The sequence below is a fragment of the Schistocerca americana genome, chromosome 1, assembly GCF_021461395.2.
Source record: "Schistocerca americana isolate TAMUIC-IGC-003095 chromosome 1, iqSchAmer2.1, whole genome shotgun sequence".
In the NCBI taxonomy this organism is placed as follows: Eukaryota; Metazoa; Arthropoda; class Insecta; order Orthoptera; family Acrididae; genus Schistocerca; species Schistocerca americana.
The window spans coordinates 169,709,306-169,731,269 of record NC_060119.1 but is presented as its reverse complement, the minus strand read 5'-3'; the positions used below and the strand labels follow the sequence as shown (position 1 = coordinate 169,731,269).

General features: G+C 43.2%; 1 protein-coding gene across 1 annotated transcript in view; it reads left to right on the top strand.

Moving 5' to 3' along the window:
• Positions 1-255: 255 nt before the first annotated feature.
• LOC124613002 (neuropeptide SIFamide receptor-like) overlaps positions 256-21,964 on the top strand; it is a 132,653-nt gene continuing 110,944 nt past the window's right edge. Inside the window, exons 1-2 of the mRNA XM_047141595.1 lie at positions 256-488; positions 11,283-11,556. Of these exons, the coding sequence (XP_046997551.1) occupies positions 256-488; positions 11,283-11,556 (507 nt within the window). The remainder of the gene's footprint in view (positions 489-11,282; positions 11,557-21,964) is intronic.

Below are 21,964 nucleotides of genomic sequence, written 5' to 3'. Positions count from 1 at the left end.
TATAATCTGTCTGGTAAGTTTGGAGATTAGCGTGTTCAGATAGACAGACAGACAAGAAAGTATTAGTAGACCTTTAAATCACGATATCTTTTTTCTCGTTATCCGATTTTGATGAAATAAGGCCTATACTGTGCCCCAAACGGTGTTCAAGTTACCTGCGAAAGCCCCATGGAAGCTCGTGGAGAAGTTTCGGAGGTGAAGGTGTTCAAAGACAGACAGACACGACGGTTTTAAAGATTTATTATTAGTATAGGTATGAATAAATCAGTAATGAAAGTCTGCTTCTACAGTCGTCTTTCAGTAGTTCCTGTAGTTCCCGAAGAGGAGACAGTAGCCCGGGCTGCAATCGCGGGATGCGGCGCCCTCGAGGCCCCTGCCTCTGGCGCGCTCGCTGCTCGGCGCGTCTCTCCCCGTCTCTCCGTGTCCAGCGCTGCTCGCAGGCTTAACGAGAAAGTGAGCAAAGGGAAGGCGCCGGCCGCCGTGGCCCCGTTCTCTTTGTTTAGCGCTTCGGCAGCCGCCCCGCTACAATAAAGAGGAGCACTCCCTGTAGTGGTCGGACGCCTGACTTCTCACCGGAGGATCATCGATCTCACCCGGCCTAGAGCAAAGCTCCTTTTTCTAGCTAGGCATTCAGTTTTTCTTAGTGCCTCCCTGATCGATACCGAGAGTATCGATCGTCCGCCGCGCTAAGTGTCGATAGAGACACGCTGCAAGGCGCAATAGTGTCGGTAATGATGAAAGAGAACAATAAGCAGAATTTCTGAACAAATTCCCGTTGTGGCCTTCTGCAGTATCCATTTGCTACACCCAGGATGAAGCAGTTAAGACACGCCACCACCAATACATCCAGAAGGAGCCAAAACGTCTAGGTTCGATTTTCGCTAAGTTTGTGATTGTACAGAGCAATTCTTGGTAGGAAGGACGCAGCTGTTCTTTTGGATGACGAGTCGTCCGCTGATTTGAATGTAGCGTCACGCGTGTCACACGGAAGTGTGTCGGGATCCTTGCTGTTCATGTTGTACGTTAAAGACCACCGAGCGAGGTGAAAGATACCGGGTGATCAAAAAGTCAGTATAAATTTGAAAACTTAATAAACCATGGAATAATGTAGATAGAGAGGTAAAAATTGACACACGTGCTTGGAATGACATGGGGTTTTATTAGAACCACCCCATATTGCTAGACGCGTGAAAGATCTCTTGCACGCGTCGTTTGGTGATGATCGTATGCTCAGCCGCCACTTTCGTCGTGCTTGGCCTCCCAGGTCTCCAGAACTCAGTCCGTGCGATTATTGGCTTAGCGGTTACCTAAAGTCGCAAGTGTATCGTGATCGACCGACATCTCTAGGGATGCTGAAAGACAACATCCGACGCCAATGCCTCACCATAACTCCGGACAAGCTTTACAGTGCTGTTCGAAATATTATTCCTCGACTACAGCTATTGTTGAGGAATGATGGTGGACATATTGAGCATTTCCTGTAAAGAACATCATCTTTGCTTTGCCTTACTTTGTTATGCTAATTATTGCTGTTCTGATCAGATGAAGCACCATCTGTCGGACATTTTTGGAACTTTTGTATTTTTTTGGTTCTAATAAAACCCCATGTCATTCCAAGCATGTGTGTCAATTTGTACCTCTCTGTCTACATTATTCCGTGATTTATTCAGTTTTCAAATTTATACTGACTTTTTGATCACCCGGTATATGTAAAAGGGTAGAGAAATCTTTGCTGTTTTTATAGACTAAGAAAACGCTTTTGACAGAGTTCAGTGGAACAAGCTGATGGATATCTTGAAGAGGAAAGGATTGGAAAGAGAGACGACTGATACGGAATCTATATTTACACCAGAAAGTAAGGATAAGGATTGGAAATGAAATGTCAGAAGGAAGCAGCATTGGACGAGGTGTTAGACAAGGTTGTTGCCTTTCCCCACTGTTGTTTAACGTATACCTTGAAGAGATTATTGCGAAAAGCTTAGATGGGAAAAGAGGAATAAGTATTGGTGGAAAGAGAATAGAATGTATAAGATTTGCTGATGACATGGTATAGGTGGCAGAAAGTCAGCGAACAGTGAATAACATGCTCAAAGATCTGAATGAAACTTGTGTGGAATATGGGATGCAAATAAACACAGCAAAGCAAAGAGTATGGTCATCAGTACAAGACGCAGACTGTCCAACATTAAAATAGGACAATCTACCATTAGCCAAGTAAGTGAACTTAAATTTCTCGGAAGCACAATAACTGAAGACTTGAGATGTCACCAGGAGGTGAAAACACGAATTGCCACAGCGAAGGAAGCATTCAACAGAAAGACCAGACTCTTATGTGGTAAATTAGATAAAGGACTAAGGAAAAGGCTTGGAAAATGTTTTGTCTCGAGTGTGGCACTATATGGGGCAGAAACATGGAAACTGAGACGAGCGGATGAAAAAAGATTAGAAGCATTTGAGATGTAGATGTGTAGGAGAATGGAGAGTATAATCTGGATGGAAAGAGTGAGTAATGAAAGAGTATTGGAAAGGGTTGGTGAGAGAAGATGTCTGCTGAAGGTTGTAAGAGAAAGGAAAAAGATCTGGTTGGGACATTCATTGAGATGGGAGTGCTTGCTAGTAGATGCTTTGGAAGGATTGGTTTGTGGGAGAAGACTGAGAGGAAGAAGGAGATACAAGATGATAGACGACATAAAGGGAAGAGGAAATTATGCAGACCCGAAGAGGATGGCAGAAGACCGGGCAGCCTGGAGAACTACCATGTGAAAACCTGCCTTTAGGCAGAACACAGATGATAATGATGAGCGAGGTGGCGCAGTGGCTAGCACACTGGACTCGCATTCGGGAGGACGACGGTTCAATCCCGTGTCCGGCCATCCTGATATAGGTTTTCCGTGATTTCTCGAAATCGCTCCAGGCAAATGCCGGGATGGTTCCTTTGAAAGGGCACGGCCGACGTCCTTCCCCGTCCTTGCCTAATCCGATGAGACCGATGACCTCGCTGTCTGGTCTCCTCCCCTAACTCCCATTAAAGACCTCTCAGAAGGTAGTAACCTCACACCTTTCGCACATGACATGTTCTTAAAAAAGCTGCGGAAGAAAAGCTGCACAAATATTCCGTCAGATCTTGATAAAAATTCGAAGTGGTGCAAGAATTGGCTATTTGCGTGGAATGTTCTGGAACGTAAAACTGTGCAATTTTCGAAACGAAAAATCATTCTGTCCTACGATTATAATGTCAGTGAGTAACGATTAGAATAAGACAACTCATACGTAATAATTCGTAAGAGAATAAAATGGAAAGATCTCATCGACTAAGTCGTAGGAAAATTAGATGGTAGGCTTCGAAAAAGATACGATTGTCCGCAGGACAGACTCAGCTTCCAGGAAAGTCAAAACAACCTTTGGTAACATTAAGAGTGCAACGGAAATTCCACTGTTAAATGCAGAGGAGAGAGCAGATAGGTGGAAAGAATACATTGAAAGCCTCTATGAGGGTGAAGATTTGTCTGATGTGATAGAAGAAGAAACAGGAGTCGGTTTAGAAGAGATAGGGGATCCAGTATTAGAATCGGAATTTGAAAGAGCTTTGGAGGACTTACGGTCAAATAAGGCAGAAGGGATAGATAACATTCCACCAGAATTTCTAAAATCATTGGGGGAAGTGGCAACAAAACGACTATTCACGTTGGTGTGTAGAATATATGAGTCTGGCAATATACCATCTGACTTTCGGGAAAGCATCTTCCACACAATTCCGAAGACGGCAAGAGCTGACAAGTGCGAGAATTATCGCACAATCATCTTAACAGCTCATGAATCTAAGCTGCTTACAAGAATAATATACAGAAGAATGGAAAAGAAAATTGAGAACGCGCTAGGTGACGATCAGCTTGGCTTTAGGAAAAGTAAAGGGACGAGAGAGGCAATTCTGACGTTACGGCTAATAATAGAAGCAAGGCTAAAGAAAAATCAAGACACTTTCATGGGATTTGTCGACCTGGAAAAAGCGTTCGACAATATAAAATGGTGCAAGCTGTTCGAGATTCTGAAAAAAGTAGGGGTAAGCTATAGGGAGAGACGGGTCATATACAGTTGAGAAATGTTCTTGGAAGATTGCATGAGGGTTTTGCAAAGCAGTTTCCTTTATAGACCTATTCCAATTTTCTAGTATCCTACCACTCAATCGAAGTCTTTTTTCTTTTTTTTTGGTATTTAGCGCATACAAAGATGGAGAATTTTAATGGACAGAGTTTGTTTCAGCAATAGGAGAGTGTCACGGAGATGCTGAAAATCTGAGAACGAAACTAACTTTCGCATAATGTGTCACCGACATGTAACATAGCTCGATAAAACTTGGACCTTGCATTGAAAGAACTGGTTCAGTATGGTACAGAAACTAACTGAAGAAAATACGCAATGACTGATAAAAGTACGCAGTGAGACGAAACTGACATTTTTATGAAAAGGCAATCACGAACGTTGTTGTTGTTGTTGTTGTTGTGGTCTTCAGTCCTGAGACTGGTATGATGCAGCTCTCCATGCTACTCTACCCTGTGCAAGCTGCTTCATCTCCCAGTGCCCACTGCAGCCTACATCCTTCTGAATCTGCTTAATGTATTCATCTCTTGGTCTCCCTCTACGATTTTTACCCTCCACGCTGCCCTCCAATACAAAACTGGTGGTTCCTCGATGACTCAGAACATGTCCTACCAACCGATCCCATCTTCTAGTCAAGTTGTGCCACAAATTTCTTGTCTCCCCAATTCTATTCAATACCTCCGCTGAACATTACAAAAGATGTGACATGGTACTTAACACTCTGGAATGTGGTCCCATGCTGTCCATAAAGTTGATACTAGTTCGTGTGGTACTGTGTTCCATTCCTCCAAGAGTGCGGCTGACAACTGCTCCATGGTCGATGGTGCATGTGGCGTGCTGCAATACGCATCCCCAACGCGTCCCACAAGTACTCGATAGGATTTGTGTCGGCTGAACAGTCAGGCCGGCCCATTCGCGGAGTATCCTCTCGTTACAAAAGCTCCTCCACTTGCACTGTTTGACGCAGTCGCTCATTTTCATCCATAAAAATGAAGGGTGAATACACCCCTGACAAGACGCACATGGAGGTGGACTACAGTGTCACAGCAACATTGCCCAGTGAGTGCGACGTGTTCGAAGATTTGGTCGTCAGTACCGCCTTACAGCATTCTCCATCCTTACACCATAGCATCTGGACCAACAAAACGATCATGCTCGAAAATTTTCCAGGGTGCATTACTTGTTCCCACCTCTCGCCATATGAGAGCACCTCCAGAGTCACTGCTCGGACTGAATCGGCTCACATCTAACAAGAGCGCGGGACTACATTCCTTCTTGGCATGTCCTGTGCTCTTTGCGCCACGGCAAACTCTGCCGCCGATGTGAAGCTGTCAAAGGATCGCAACGAACTGGTCGTCGGGCAAAGAGAGCAACCCCCATGCAGTCGACGTGCCACTGTGGAGCGTGAGGTTGCGTGCCTCGCAGTCCTGTTAAATGCGTTTACAGCTACACCTGGCTTCCTTCTTGCCTGCTGCACGATATAGCGGTCACCTGCAGCTGTAGTTGACACGTTCGACAACCTACATCTACGTGATTACTCTGCTATTCAAAATAAAGTGCCTGACAGAGGGTTCAATGAACCACCTTCAAGCTGTCTCTATTCCGTTCCACTCTCGAACGGCACGCGGGAAAAACGAGCACTTAAATTTTTCTGTGCGAGCCCTGATTCATTTTATCATGATGATCATTTCTCCCTATGTAGGTGGGTGCCAACAGAATGTTTTCGCAATCGGAACAGATAACTGGTGATTGAAATTTTACGAGAAGATCCCGTCGCAACGAAAAACGCTTTTGTTTTAATGATTGACACTCTAATTCAAGTATCATGTCTCTGGCGCTGTCTCCCTTATTTCGCGATAATACAAAACGAGCTGCCCTTCTTTGTACTTTTTCGATGTCATCCGTCAGTCCCACCTGATGCGGATCATACACCGCACAGCAATACTCCAGAATAGAGTGGACAAGCGTGGTGTAAGCAGTCTCTTTAGTAGACCTGCTGCACCTCCTAAGTGATCTGCCAATGAACCGCAGTCTTTGGTTTGCTCTTTCCACAATATTATCTATGTGATCGTTCCAATTTATGTTATTTGTAATTGTAATCCCTAAATATTTAGTTGAATTTTCAGCCTTCAGATTTGTGTGACTTATCGCGTAATCCAAATTTAGCTGATTTCTTTTAGTACTCATGTGAATAACTTCACACTTTTCCTTATTCGGCGTCAATTGCCACATTTCGCACGATACAGATATCTTATCTAAATCATTTTGCAAGTCGTTTTGATCATTTTGATCGCTTGTGAGGAACGGTGTCGAAAGCCTTCTGGAAATCTAAAAATTTGGAATCAATTTTACATTCCCTGTCGATAGCACTTATTACTTCATGAGTATAGAAAGCTAATTGTGTTTCATAAAAATGGCCCTGAGCACTATGGGACTTAACAGCTATGGTCATAAGTCCCCTAGAACTTAGAACTACTTAAACCTAACTAACCTAAGGACATCACACAACACCCAGTCATGTGTTTCATAAGAACGATATTTTCACACTTGACAAGACGGTAAATGACAGCATCATCTGCAAACAATCTAAGACGGCTGCTCAGATTGTCTCCTATGTGGTTAATATAAATCAGCAACAATAGAGGGCCTATAACACTGCCGTGGGGAACGCTGGATATTACTTCTGTTTTACTCGATGACTGTCCATCCATTACTACGAACTGTGACATTTCTGACAGGAAATTACGAATCCAATCGCACAACTGAGGCGATACTCCGTAGGCACGCAGTTTGGTTAGAAGACGCTTGTGAGGAACGGTGTCGAAAGCCTTCTGGAAATCTAAAAATTTGGAATCAATTTTACATTCCCTGTCGATAGCACTTATGACCATAGCTGTTAAGTCCCATAGTGCTCAGAGCCATTTTTATGAAACACAACTAGCTTTCTATACTCATGAAGTAATAAGTCCCCTAGAACTTAGAACTACTTAAACCTAACTAACCTAAGGACATCACACAACACCCAGTCATGTGTTTCATAAGAACGATATTTTCTGAAACCGTGCTGTCTATGTGTCAATAAATCGTTTTATTCGAGGTACTTCATAATTTCTGAATACAGTATATGTTCCAAAACCCTACAGCAAATCGATGTTAGTGTTAAAGGCCTGTAATTCAGTGGATTACTTCTACTTCCCTTTTTGGGTATTGGTGTGACTTGAGCAATTTTCCAGTCTTTAGGTACGGATCTTTCTGTGAGCGAGTGGTTGTATATGACCGCTAAATATGGAACTATTTTATCAGCATACTCTGAGAGGATCCTGACTGGTATACAATCTGGACCGCAGGCCTTTCCTTTATTAAGTGATTTAAGCTGCTTCGTTCTCCCGATATCTACTTATATGTTTCACATCTTGGAAGTTGTTCTTGGTTGGAATTCAGGAATATTACTTTGTCTTCTTTGGTGAAGGAGTTTCGAAAAACCGTGTTTAATAACTCTGCTTTTAGTGGTACTGTCATCAGTGACTTCTCCGTTGTTCTCGCGCAGTGAAGGTATTGATTGCGTCTTGCCACTGGTGTGCTTTATGTATGACCAGAATCCTCTCCTTCGGGCAGCAGTGCCTGTGGTTCGGAAAATTCCCCATCCATGCGAAACAATGCTGTCAGCAATACCAAACTCCTGGATTATACTCATCACACTTCTTCTTTCTTTCAGTTTTTTGATGACTCTTTCCCATGCAACTTCACCTAAATGTTGTCTCCAGCCCATGATGTAATGAACACCACCGCAGATCACCGTAACTCTTTGGTGATTCAGAAACACAGACACACACACACACACACACACACACACACACACACACATTGTCTTTTCCCGCTCCTTCAACTGACGCGCGTTGGGGGGCCAGTCTCATTTGGCGCTACAGTTGCGCTGACCTCACGCCATGTGACGCCCTCTTTTCTGCGCGCGACTGGAAGATCTCTGGCAACATGATCTAGCACTTTGTTTCATTTCTACACAGTAGTTAATGTGTTCTGATACTTCATCTATCTCATCCTTAACTTCTGCAGGACAGCGTATAATGTTTGCTTAGATACAGAAAAAGCTGAGAAAGCCAGCGTCGCTGGGGTATTTATTTATCTGTGCCGGAGACTTCGTAAGTGTGGGATTTATTTTTGACTTGTATAGCTTCTTTGTATGCAGCGCTTGATGTAGTATGATCGAGACATGATCGAAGAGCTTGTTTGCTTCATTAACATGAGGAAGAGCCAGGAAGAGCTGGTCATACGAGAAGCAACTAAGGTCCATGCTCGAAAAACACAGCGTGTGGACTTGTACTTTGTAGTCATGGCTTATTTTAAGCTCAGCGAGAATTGTACGCGTTTAAAACGTACAGGCTTAAGCGAAGTTCGGGGTATAAACATTGACTTGCGTGCGCTACTTTTCGTCTAAATTTTCGCTTTTATAATTTTACGTTGCAGGGAAGTAACTCTAACCCTCTGTGAGTGAAGGGTTCTGAGGAGCGAAATAATGCAAGACACTCTCAATCAGAGTTACGTCATGCTCCGCTTTCGGAAGGCGTTTCCAAAAACCGAGTTGAATCCTAACGTTCTTGAGCCAGAGCAAGTCTCACCTCACGATCTTCGTTGGATTCTTGAGACCTCATGAACCCATTAGCCATTCTGGCCCATTCAGAAAGACACGACTATTTTCTAGGCATTTTTACTTGTAAACGAAATTAAACAAAAATGTAAGGAGAGGGCATCCAAATCACAAAGCAATATTAATAAATTCGTTTTTCTCAGTAAAGAATATAAATAAAACTTGAAGCAAAGCAATGTCGTTAAGTTTTTAATACACAAAGCGAAATCAGCAAATCCGTATATACTAGCCAAGTAAGTTCCTGTTAGTTTGTATTCGCGAATATATGGATGTAGCTCTTAATTGTGTCAATGGTGTAAACTTCCGAAAAGACATCCGTCACGGAGTTAAAAACCACTAACAACGCTGTTGGTGTACTGCAGCGTGATTAAACTTTCGAATTGCTGAGCTGAGCAAATGATTTTCATTAAAATTTTAAATTACAATATTTTTCCCGCGTTCCGATTTTTCTGATATAAAGCATGTATTCAGCCTCAAGCTACACGCAAGTTACCTGTGAAATCTCCACAAAAGTTCATATAGTAGATTAGCGTATTCAAATAGGGAAACAAACAAGACGGCTTTATAACGTTATTAGTGTACGTAGATGTTGAAGGCATGTCTCCTACCAATTCTGTGTGTTTGCACTAAAAAACATTACTCACCGCCTGGACAAGGGGACTAGACCACTCCACTGTCCTTCACACGCACAAATCCTTTTCCCAACAACTGTTTGCCCTCTCTACTCCACCATTTCTTCTGTCCCAAAAGCCACTCCTACCCCACCGGTGATATGTACCAGTCCTCCATCCTTATACCACCACCAGTTCGCTACATTCCTCACTGGCCAACATTTCCCACTTCAACAACAGCCTTCCTGTACCAGGGCAGAGCCTTCAGGTTCTCAGTGACAGAAAAGGCTTCCTTTACATGTCAGTACATCGGCATCACCTTCTAAATGTTTTTAAATAAGCGGTTCTTGAGTTTCGTTGTACCTTTTATTGTTATTATTTTTTAATTGCTAATGCAGGAGGTCATATCTCTCATATACGAGGCATGTTTTTAAGTAAGTACCGTTTTGAAATTAAAAAAACACGTGCTAAAATATCTCAATAATTTTGTTTTTACATGAAAGCCTGTACCTTAATCTACGCACTGACGCCATTACAGTCTGATTCTTCCTTGTTTACGTTGTGTACTGAGTGTTTAAGATGCCTCCGATAATCGTGAGTCCCGCCGACTGTGAAGTACGGTCTGTTATAAGATTTCTTATGCTAAAGGCCTAAAAGCTTTCGATATTCATCGTGAGGTCTGTGCAGTTTACGGAGAAAACATTATGAGTGATGGAATGGTAAGAGAGTGGGTGAGAGCATTTAAAGATTGCCGCACAAATGTGCACGATGAACAACGGAGTGGGCGTCCTTCGGTCGTTTATGAAAGTTTGGTACAGGAAGTGGACAATAAGGTGAGAGAAAACAGACGCTTTACGATTTCCTCCTTGCGGGATGATTTTCGTAATGTTTTTCGTAGTGTTTTGTATGACATTGTGACCGAGCACTTGAATTACCGAAAATTGTTGGGTACCGAAAATGTTGACGGATGTGCACAAAACCAAACGTTTAGACAGTGCATTGACTTTCCTTGAGCGGTACCACAACGATGGTGGTGATTTCTTAAGCCAAATTGCTACGGGCGATGGAACATGGGTGACCTAAGTGACACCAGAATCAAACCAACACTCCATGGAAGTTGAGCAAAGGCATCGTTTTGCTGCAAGACAATGCCCGTCCGCATGTGGCGAATCAGACCAAAGATCTCATCACATGTTTGCGATGGGAAACTCGAAATCATCCTCCGTACAGCCCCGATCTTGCGCCCAGTGACTACCATCTGTTCCTGCACTCGAAGAAACACCTGGACGGTCAGCGTCTTCAAGACGATGACGAAGTCAAAACAGTGGTGATGCAATGGTTAACAAGTCAGGCGGCAGACTTCTATGAGGAGGGTATTCAAAAACTGGTACAACGTTATGACAAGTGCCTCGATATTGACGGAAATTATGTAGAAAAGTAGATTAAGGTACAGGCTTTCATGAAAAAATAAAATTATTGAGATATCTTAGCACGTCGTTTTTTAATTTCAAAACGATACTTACTTAAAAAAACACGCTTCGTATCTAAAAACTTCCGTTTATATTTTTCCCCCTCAAAAAAAGTTTTAAATTCTATGTAAATATCTCCCCGCTTTGTAACTTGTTACTCTTTTTAATGCAATTAAATTTTACTATCAAGACCGAATTGCCAGTATCGTTTATAGCTCCCCTTCCCTTCCCCCCTCTATCCCCACCCCCCGTCCATATGGGGAGTGGGGGAACGAAATAAAAAAAAGGAAAAAAACTGCACTGAAAGCTTGCAGAGAAGTAAATACAGATTTGACATTTGTTGCCAGTTGTCTTCACAGCGCTGCAGCCGGAATGGCCAGCTGCGCAGTAATCCGCCCCGACGACGCGCGAGCGCTGCAGCAGGTGTTCCCTTGCCGGCAGGTTCCTGGCGATCTGGTGGCCGCTGAAGTTCCAGATCACGAAGCGGCGCGCGCGGCTGATCATCGCGGCCATCTGGCTGGTGGCGCTGACCACGACGCTGCCGTGGGCGCTCTTCTTCGACCTGGTGTCCGTGCTGGACGACGTGCGCGTCTGCGTCGAGGTGTGGCCCGACCCCGCCGACGGCGCGCTCTACTTCCTCTTCGGCAACCTGCTCTTCTTCTACGTCGTGCCCTTCGCCCTCATCTCGCTCTGCTACGTTCTCATCTGGATCAAGGTCAGCCGCGCTTCCACGCGCTACGCACAGTTTCCATTTAAGGGGTTCCGATACTAACAAGGGAACCTTCCCATCGCAGCCCCCTCAGATTTAGTTATAAGCTGGCACAGTGGATAGGCCTTGAAAAACTGAACACAGATCAATCGAGAAAACTGTAAGAAGTTGTGTGGAACTATGAAAAAAATAAGCAAGATATACAAACTGAGTAGTCCATGTGCAAGATAGGCCACATCAAGGATATGGCGGACTCGGGAGCGCCGTGGTCCCGTGGTTAGCGTGAGCAGCTGCGGAGTGAGAGGTTTTTGGTTCAAGTCTTCCCTCTGGTGAAATAATTTTATTCTTTATTTTCGCAAAGTTGTGATCTGTCCGTTCGTTCATTGACGTCTCTGTTCACTGTAATAAGTTTAGTGTCTGTGTTTTGCGACCGCACCGCAAAACCGTGCGATGAGTAGACGAAAGGACGTGGCTCTCCAATGGGAACCGAAAACATTTGATCGCAAGGTCATAGGTCAACCGATTCCTCGACAGGAAAACACGTCTGGTATATTCTATACGAGACTGGTGACGGCATGTGCGTCACATGACAGGAAAATTTTGTCGACCCACCTAACTTGTACACTTGGCGAATGGGTAAAAAGATTCTTCTACCTTGCCCGATTTAGGTTTACTTGTTGATGTGATAATCACTCCCAAAAAGTGATGAAAACATAGGATTTTGTCACATAAACTGCAACAAATGAATGCAACAGTTTCGCAGTCGCACAGTTTTCCTTGTGCTCTGTCAAAACATATGTTTTTAACGTCTTCAATTTTTTCCGCGTGTAGACCGTCAAATCCTGCATATGTCCAAGCAAATCTGAACATGTCCTGGAATTTTGGAGAGCGAAGTTGATTTTGTGTAAGTGCTTGAACTTTGATAATTATCTGAAAATAAAAAATTAAAACTTTCGCTGCTGGGAAGACTTGAACCAAGGACCTCTCGCTCTGCAGATGCTCACGCTAACCACGGGACCACGGCGTTCCTCAGTCAATATTTACATTTATATTGCATATGTTGCACATAGACTACTCAGTTTGTATGTTTTGCTTATTTTTTTCATAGTTCCACACAATTTCTTCCTGTTTTCTCGATTAATCTGTGTACAGTTTTTCAAGGCCTATCCACTGTGCCACCTTATAACTAAATCTGAGGGGGGTGCGATGGGGAGGTTCCCTTGTAAGAAGGCTATTTACACATACAGTGAGTGTGCACTGCATTCATTACACAGGAAATTACACGATCCTGCTTCCAAACGATAGAGCGGAGCAATCAGTCATCCTTTTCTTGCAAGTTTTATTAGGCAAATCTACATTTCAGCTACAGCCTCACCATTATCAAAGCGCCATTTCATAGTATCAACGCATGTTCTAGCAGGTCAGCCCCCTGTTGTACGTACTAGACGTACTAGAACATCCACGGATACTATCAAATGCCGCAGTGATAATAGCCAGGCGAGAAAAGGACGAGTGATTGCTGTGCTCTGTCATTTGAAAGTCATATCACAGTAGTTGAGTGCACACACGTTCCTAACGGGAGGTACCTTGATACAGGATACTGGTTTATTCTGTGTTCTGTCAAACGCATTTGTCAGTGTAATCTCTTTTTAACCCTCGAGCGGAATTTTCGTAACGCGAGCGGGTGCGTGGAGTACTTTACACAGATGTAAATAATTGCTGTCTTTTTGTTACCAAGGTAAATATGTATGAGCAAAATCACAGTGTAATCTTACTTTAATTAAAGGAGGATAAAATAAACTTATAATTAATTAATTAAATCACTGTTTATTTAACCAATAATTAAGTAAACTTTCACCGAATCACTCTGTTGCCGCATACAAGCGTTACTCCACAGAAATGACCCACTCGGACCATTTACCAGCGTACTTACTTCACGTCCCAGCCAATTGCTTATTTGATTACTAATTATCTCGTAGACAGTTGCCTCATTGTGGGATTGTGATGCTAGCTCAGAATCTGGGTAATTTTCTTGCACAGATCGTAAATTTGTTTTGTCCTGGCTCGCTGTTTATTTTATAATACTGCTGCCCACTTGAACATATCACAACACAACTTGTCACTGTATTAGCTGAAGCAATAATGAAGGAATAGATACGGGATCGCAATTTTAAAACAATAATGGAACTTTACAAGACAGTGTTATTTTTGGTTGGCGTACTTCATAAACAAGTGGGCACACTCGTGGGTTAAGTAAATTATAATATCATGGTATAACAGGAAATGCTACAAATTGGTTCAGATCGTGTCTCTTAGACGGGTAACAAAGGGTAATTATAGGAAAGAGTCCCGTAATTAAGCTATCAGTCAGCATACAACTGGTTAATAATTGCCACTTGTTGGCCCACAAAGTTCTATCTTAAAACCCTCACTTTTTCTTGCATATATTAATGGCCTTTCATCAGTAACATTACCAGATGTAAAGTTAGTCTCGTTATCAGATGATACAAACATTGCAATGGATAGCAAATCAAGTACAGTTTCAAGAATCTTCGTTAATGAACTTCTCGTGGACATTAATAAATGCTCCATAACCAATTGTTTACCCCAGAACTTTGTGGGATTCATAACTTGTAAGAGTCTTCCCTCCACTCTCTGTAATGTGTAATGCCATTCGAAGAGTAACCTTTTCATTTTGCAAAATACGTCAAACAATGTAGAGATACGCAAACACTGGTTCAAATTTTATTCTTTAATGTGTAAACTATATTCGGGGTTACGTTCTACCACTATGCAAAGTCGATAGCTTCTTCCCCATATAGATTTGACTAGAAAAATTCCATTTTACTCGAAGTCGATAAACCCAGTTCTAGTACTTAGAAGAGTATTTGTATATCATCTATCGTTCATTTCGCCTCTTATTTACTACATTACTGCTAGATAGATTGACGCCTTTCTGTCTCTGTCAGTGTCGTCGTAACTGCCGTCTGTTTCACGTCTGCTGTGCAGCGAGCTACCTTAATTTAAGTATTAACTGTATTTTTCTTGCTTGTCACTTCTTCTTCCGTGTGTTTTTGGTTTTAGGAAGCTTTAATTGTCGAGTGCTAGTAATAGTGTTCCATATATTTCGCGTTTGTTTTGAATACAGTCAGAGAGAGTCCCTTTAGTCAACCATAGTGCCAGTAGTGCTAGTGTTTGTTTTCAATACAGCCCAGAGACAGGTAGTGCTATTTTCATTGTTTTCTACAAGAAGTGGCTAGCAAACACAGCTCAATCAACAATCAGCCGCCTTTAGTCAATTAGCAGTCTAGTTAAAAGTTGATTAACTCTCTACAGTAAATTGATTTCTTAGGATGGATAGGATGTGTGACTGCTGTGTACGGACGCAGGAGGAGCTGGCCACTGTTCGCGAACAGCTGAATGTGTTGATGGCCGCGGTCAGCCGTCTTCAGGCTGCTGCCTCGGAGTGTAGCGGCAGTGGGGAGTCTTGTACGTCGCATGGTACACCCCAGGTGTTACATGCTTCACCCACTGTCCCCGCTGCCGAGACATCTTCGCGGGTACCGGGCGCGGTTGACCCACCCTCTGCCCAAGGGGAGTGGCGGGTTCAGCGGCGTTCGCGGCGCACGAGGCGGAGGGTCAATGTGGAGGCTGGCCGTGTGGCATCGCCCGCTCTGCCTGTGAGTGGACATGTGGCCGCTCCTTCAGCAAGGTCCGAGCAGGCACACGGGGGGAGGGGTCTATTAGTTGTTGGGAGCTCCAACCTTAGGCGGGTGATGGAGCCCCTTAGGGAAATAGCGGAAAGGACGGGGAAGAAGGCCAGTGTTCACTCTGTCTGCTTGCCAGGGGGTCTCATCCGAGATGTGGAGGAGGCCCTGCCGGCGGCGATAGAGAGCCCTGGGTGCACCCGACTGCAAATTGTTGCTCATGTCGGCACCAATGACTCCTGCCGTCTGGGTTCAGAGGTCATCCTCAGTTCGTACAGGCGGTTGGCGGAATTGGTGAAGGCGCAAAGCCTCGCTCGCGAGGTGGAATCAGAGCTAACTATTTATAGTATCGTTCCCAAAACCGATCGAGGTCCTCTGGTTTGGAGCCGAGTGGAAAGCTTAAACCAGAGGCTCAGACGATTCTGCGGAGATCTGGGGTGCAAATTTCTTGACCTCCGCTATCGGGTGGAGAAATGTAGGGTCCCCCTGAATAGGTCAGGCGTGCACTACACGCCGGAAGCGGCTACAAGGGTAGCGGAGTACGTGCGGAGTGCACATGTGGGTTTTTTAGGTTACAGAATTCCCTCTCTAGGCTCGACAAGACGCCTCCTGAGACGCGGCAAGGTAGGAGTAGGCAAAATTCAACAGGGAATAACTATATTAATGTGCTAATTTTAAACTGCAGGAGCGTCTATAGAAAGGTCCCAGAACTGCTCTCATTAATAAACGGTCACAACTCCCATATAGTACTAGGGACAGAAAGTTGGCTGAAACCAGACGTAAACAGTAATGAAATCCTGAACTCAGATTGGAATATATTCCGTAGAGACAGGCTGGACAGTGAAGGGGTAGGCGTGTTTATAGCGATAAGAAGTGCAATAGTATCGAAGGAAATTGACGGAGATCCGAAATGTGAAATAATTTGGGTGAAGGTCACGGTTAAAGCAGGCTCAGACATGGTAATTGGATGTCTCTATAGGCCCCCTGGTTCAGCAGCTGTTGTGGCTGAGCACCTGAAGGATAGTTTGGAAAATATTTCGAGTAGATTTCCCCACCATGTTATAGTTCTGGGTGGAGATTTTAATTTGCCGGATATAGACTGGGAGACTCAAACGTTCATAACGGGTGGCAGCGACAAAGAATCCAGTGAAATTTTTTTAAGTGCTTTATCTGAAAACTACCTTGAGCAGTTAAACAGAGAACCGACTCGTGGCGATAACATATTAGACCTTCTGGTGACAAAGAGACCCGATCTATTTGAAACAGTTAACGCAGAACAGGGAATCAGCGATCATAAAGCGGTTACTGCATCGATTATTTCTGCCGTAAATAGAAATATTAAAAAAGGTAGGAAGATTTTTCTGTTTAGCAAAAGTGACAAAAAGCAGATTACAGAGTACCTGACGGCTCAACACAGAAGTTTTGTCTCAAGTACAGATAATGTTGAGGATCAGTGGACAAAGTTCAAAACCATCGTACAATATGCGTTAGATGAGTATGTGCCAAGCAAGATCGCAAGAGATGGAAAAGTGCCACCGTGGTACAACAACCGAGTTAGGAAACTGCTGCGGAAGCAAAGGCAACTTCACAGCAAGCATAAACATAGCCAAAGCTTTGCAGACCAACAAAAATTACGCGAAGCGAAATGTAGTGTGAGGAGGGCTATGCGAGAGGCATTCAATGAATTCGAAAGTAAAGTTCTATGTACTGGCTTGGCAGAAAATCCTAAGAAATTTTGGTCTTATGTCAAAGCGGTGGGTGGATCAAAACAAAATGTCCAGACACTCTGTGACCAAAATGGTACTGAAGCAGAGGATGACAGACTAAAGGCCTAAATACTAAATGTCTTTTTACAAAGCTGTTTCACAGAGGAAGACTGCACTGTAATTCCTTCTCTAGATTGTCGCACAGATGACAAAATGGTAGATATCGAAATAGACGACAGAGGGATAGAGAAACAATTAAAATTGCTCAAAAGAGGAAAGGCCGCTGGACCTGATGGGATACCAGTTCGATTTTACACAGAGTACGCGAAGGAACTTGCCCCCCTTCTTGCAGCGGTGTACCGTAGGTCTCTAGAAGAGCGTAGCGTTCCGAAGGATTGGAAAAGGGCACAGGTCATCCCCGTTTTCAAGAAGGGACGTCGAACAGATGTGCAGAACTATAGACCCATATCTCTAACGTCGATCAGTTGTAGAATTTTGGAACACGTATTGTGTTCGAGTGTAATGACTTTTCTGGAGACTAGAAATCTACTCTGTAGGAATCAGCATGGGTTTCGAAAAAGACGGTCGTGTGAAACCCAACACACGCTATTCGTCCACGAGACTCAGAGGGCCATAGACACGGGTTCACAGGTAGATGCCGTGTTTCTTGACTTCCGCAAGGCGTTCGATACAGTTCCCCACAGTCGTTTAATGAACAAAGTAAGAGGATATGGACTATCAGACCAATTGTGTAATTGGATTGAAGAGTTCCTAGATAACAGAACGCAGCATGTCATTCTCAATGGAGAGAAGTCTTCCGAAGTAAGAGTGATTCCAGGTGTGCCGCAGGGGAGTGTCATTGGACCGTTGCTGTTCACAATATACATAAATGACCTTGTGGATGACATCGGAACTACACTGAGGCTTTTTGCAGATGATGCTGTAGTGTATCGAGAGGTTGTAACAATGGAAAATTGTACTGAAATGCAGGAGGATCTGCAGCGAATTGACGCATGGTGCAGGGAATGGCAATTGAATCTCAATGTAGACAAGTGTAATGTGCTGCGAATATATAGAAAGATAGTTCCCTTATCATTTAGCTACAAAATAGCAGGTCAGCAACTGGAAGCAGTTAATTCCATAAATTATCTGGGAGTACGCATTAGGAGTGATTTAAAATGGAATGATCATATAAAGTTGATCGTCGGTAAAGCAGATGCCAGGCTGAGATTCATTGGAAGAATCCTAAGGAAATGCAATCCGAAAACAAAGGAAGTAGGTTACAATACGCTTGTTCGCCCACTGCTTGAATACTGCTCAGCAGGGGTTGATAGAAGAGATAGAGAAGATCCAGCGGAGAGCAGCGCGCTTCGTTACAGGATCATTTAGTAATCGCGAAAGCGTTACGGAGATGATAGATAAACTCCAGTGGAAGACTCTACAGGAGAGACGCTCAGTAGCTCGGTACGGGCTTTTGTTGAAGTTTCGAGAACATACCTTCATCGAAGAGTCAAGCAGTATATTGCTCCCTCCTACGTATATCTAGCGAAGAGACCATGAGGATAAAATCAGAGAGATTAGAGCCCATGCAGAAGCATACCGACAATCCTTCTTTCCACGAACAATACGAGACTGGAATAGAAGGGAGAACCGATAAAGGTACTCAGGGTACCCTCCGCCACACACCGTCAGGTGGCTTGCGGAGTATGGATGCAGATGTAGATGTAGATATCGTGATTCTTTACCGATAATCTTACGTGACAATTACATACCACATAGGAGTACGAAAAGTCACTGCAAGGAAGTAATAAAAAACAGTTATATCTCTTAAAAAACCACTAACTAGCCACTTAATGCGTGGGCTGCAATAACTTCTGAAAACTCGACGTACTTATAGGTCTAGACATTACTAGTTGAGTTAACATCTCAGTGAGAGCGCTTTCTCACTATTAAAAAGACTTTTCCTTTTCTTTTATTACTACCACTCAACAGTCACGGTGCTGAGCGTATGAACTAAATTATAGAAAAAAACTGATACCACTTATTATCGTGAACCAAAATGAATACGCGTTCCCACAGTCAGTTGTATATCTGACTCTAGAATTAAATTTTCACTCTGCAGTGGAATGTGCGCTGATATGAAGCTTCCTAGCAGATTAAAACTGTGTGCCGGACCGTGATTCGAACTCGGGACTTTTGCCTTTCGCGGGGAAGTACTTTACCACCTTAGCTACCCAAGCCTGACTCGCGACCCCTCCTCACAGCTTCAATTCTGCCAGTACCTCGTTCCCCACTTTCCAAACTTCGCAGAAGCTCTTCTGCGAAACTTGCAGAAGTAGCACTCCTGGAAGAAAGGGTATTAAGGAGACATGACTTACCCACAGCCTGGGGAAGTTTCCAGAACGAAATTTTCACTCTGCAGAGGAGTGTGCGCTGATATGAAACTTCCTGGCAAATTAAAACTGTGTACCGGGCCTAACTCGAACTCAGGACCTTTTGCCTTACGCGGGCAAGTGCTCTACCAACTGTGCTACCCAAGCACGCCTCACGACCTGTGCCCACAGCTTCAGTTCTGCCAGTACCTCGCCTCCTACCTTCCAAACTTCACAGAAGCTCTTCTGCGAACCTTGCAGAACTAGCACTCCTGGAAGAAAGGATATGGCGGAGACTCTGCAGCAGAGTGTGCTAGTTCTCCAAGGTTCGCAGAAGAGCTTCTGTGAAGTTTGGAAGGTAGGAGACGAGGTACTGGCAGAATTGAAGCTGTGAGCAGGGGCCGTGAGGCGTGCTTGAATAGCTTAGTTGGTAGAGCACTTGCCCGCAAAAGGTCCCGAGTTCGAGTCTCGTTCCGGCACACAGTTTTAATCTGCCAGAAAGTTTCATATCTGACTCTGTTTGCAATTAATACACAAAGTCATCGTCTTAAGAATATTGGCAAATTTATTATTTAATGGGCGCTGATATAAGAAGCCTAATACTGGATTGTAAAGTTATCATTTTAGTTGCCGTACCTCAACCAAAATTATATTGACTCTTAACCCCATGTCAAATGACAGAGGAACCATTAAAATCGATTAAACAAGTAGCGTTGTTAACGCTTATTATAATATTAATGTGGAAGCACGAAAATTGAAGTAACGGTTTTTAATATTAATTGTACAAGGAGACCAATGGTCCTTACATAGTTCGAACGGTAGAAGAAAAAATGACGTATTATGTAGCCATCAAGAGTGGTAAAAGGAAGTAGAAAATTTCACATTCATAGCACTGATGTTATATTCTCTATCACGCATTAAAATCTCCGATACCTGAACGTCGAAACTTGAAGAGCTACCAATCTTTGCCCTACCACCGTCAAAGTGTTATGGTAGAAATGACACACGAAAGTAACAACAATTCGTTAAGTTTACATACTTCATTTGCAGTAAACCATGCATACAACTTCTAGGTCGATGACATATCGTAATAATTAAGTCTGTAAATAACGTTGTATCGGCGTCATTATTTCGCTTTCTTTTCCCTAAGGGTAACTGTGTGGACATTTGCTGCCTTTACCAGAAAATATGAGGTAAGTTCCTAATTATTAATGTCTTCATTTTGAATAACTACGACGTCCGACTTCTCTTATTACGCGGAAAGTATAGTTTATTTTTTATTTTTATTTTTTATTAACGGTATGCCTAGAAAGAAAATGTCAACAAGTCAGCGTGAAAGACGCAGAGCTAGGCAGACAATTTTTGCGTAGAGAAAGTAATAGCAATGCGGACATTCATAATGATAATGCATCTGTTTTATTTAACGATCATAATACTAGTGCAATGAGCACCGAAAACTGAAGTACCGGCTTTTAAAATTAATTATACAATGAGGCCAGTTAAACTTACATAATTCGAAAGAAGCTTTGCGAAGATGTCCACAAAAGAAAAAAATCATGTGTGTACATAGCCATTAGGACAGGTAAAAGAATGCAGACGACACATGGGAAAAGTTTTCCTTTGTCTCTGACATTGCTACCAACTTCTACCACGCAAAACAATCGGATGCTATAATAGAAACGACAGGTGAAAATAACGATTCGTGAAGTTGCATTCTAGGGACTTTCATGTTTAAATGTTGCAGATAGTTCATTTGCAGGGACTCACGCATACCGGACAGATAAAATGCTGTAACTGCTACGGCGGTGATGTCGTCAGTGGAAAATGAAACGTAGTAACAAAGCCGTCGGGGACAACAAACTTTGTTTACTAGCGTTGTTTTTTACTTACTTTGGTGTAAGAGGAAACGGAACTAACACTGTATTCGTTTGCTGCCGTTACCACAAAATTTAGTGAGTTCCTAATTTTCAGCATCTTCATTTTGAGTAGTTACAACGTCCCTTATTATGGAACGTCCCCTTAGAACAATTATACATGTGACTGGGCTTAAACTGACACACAATGTTTTTAGCGCAATTTTCATACAGAGCGCTACGTGGCGTTACCAATAAGAAAACCTAAACAGCCTACTTACAATTATAAGGTAACTATATTTGTTTTGGGGTATGTCTCGAAGAAAAACATTACCAGGTCGAACTGAAGGAGAAAGAGCTAGAGAGAGAAATTTTTTGTGTAGACAAAGTAAGAGCAATAATACAGATATTGATAAAGATAATTCTATTGTCGTTCTGAAAGACATATTTAAATGTGCACTGAACATAATTCCAAATAATTTTGAGAACTTCAGCGCCGGCCGCGGTGGCCGAGCGGTTCTAGGCGCTTCAGTCCGGAACCGCGCGACTGCTACAGTCGCAGGTTCGAATCCTGCTTCGGGCATGGATGTGTGTGATGTCCTTAGGTTAGTTAGGTTTAAGTAGTTCTAAGTCCTAGGGGACTGATGACCTCAGATGTTAAGTCCCATAGTGCTCAGAGCCATTTGAACCAATTTTGAGAACTGTAACTGCGGTTTGATGAGTTTACAGGGCAGATTTTGTAATACAAATGATTCCACGTCTGAGGTGACATTACG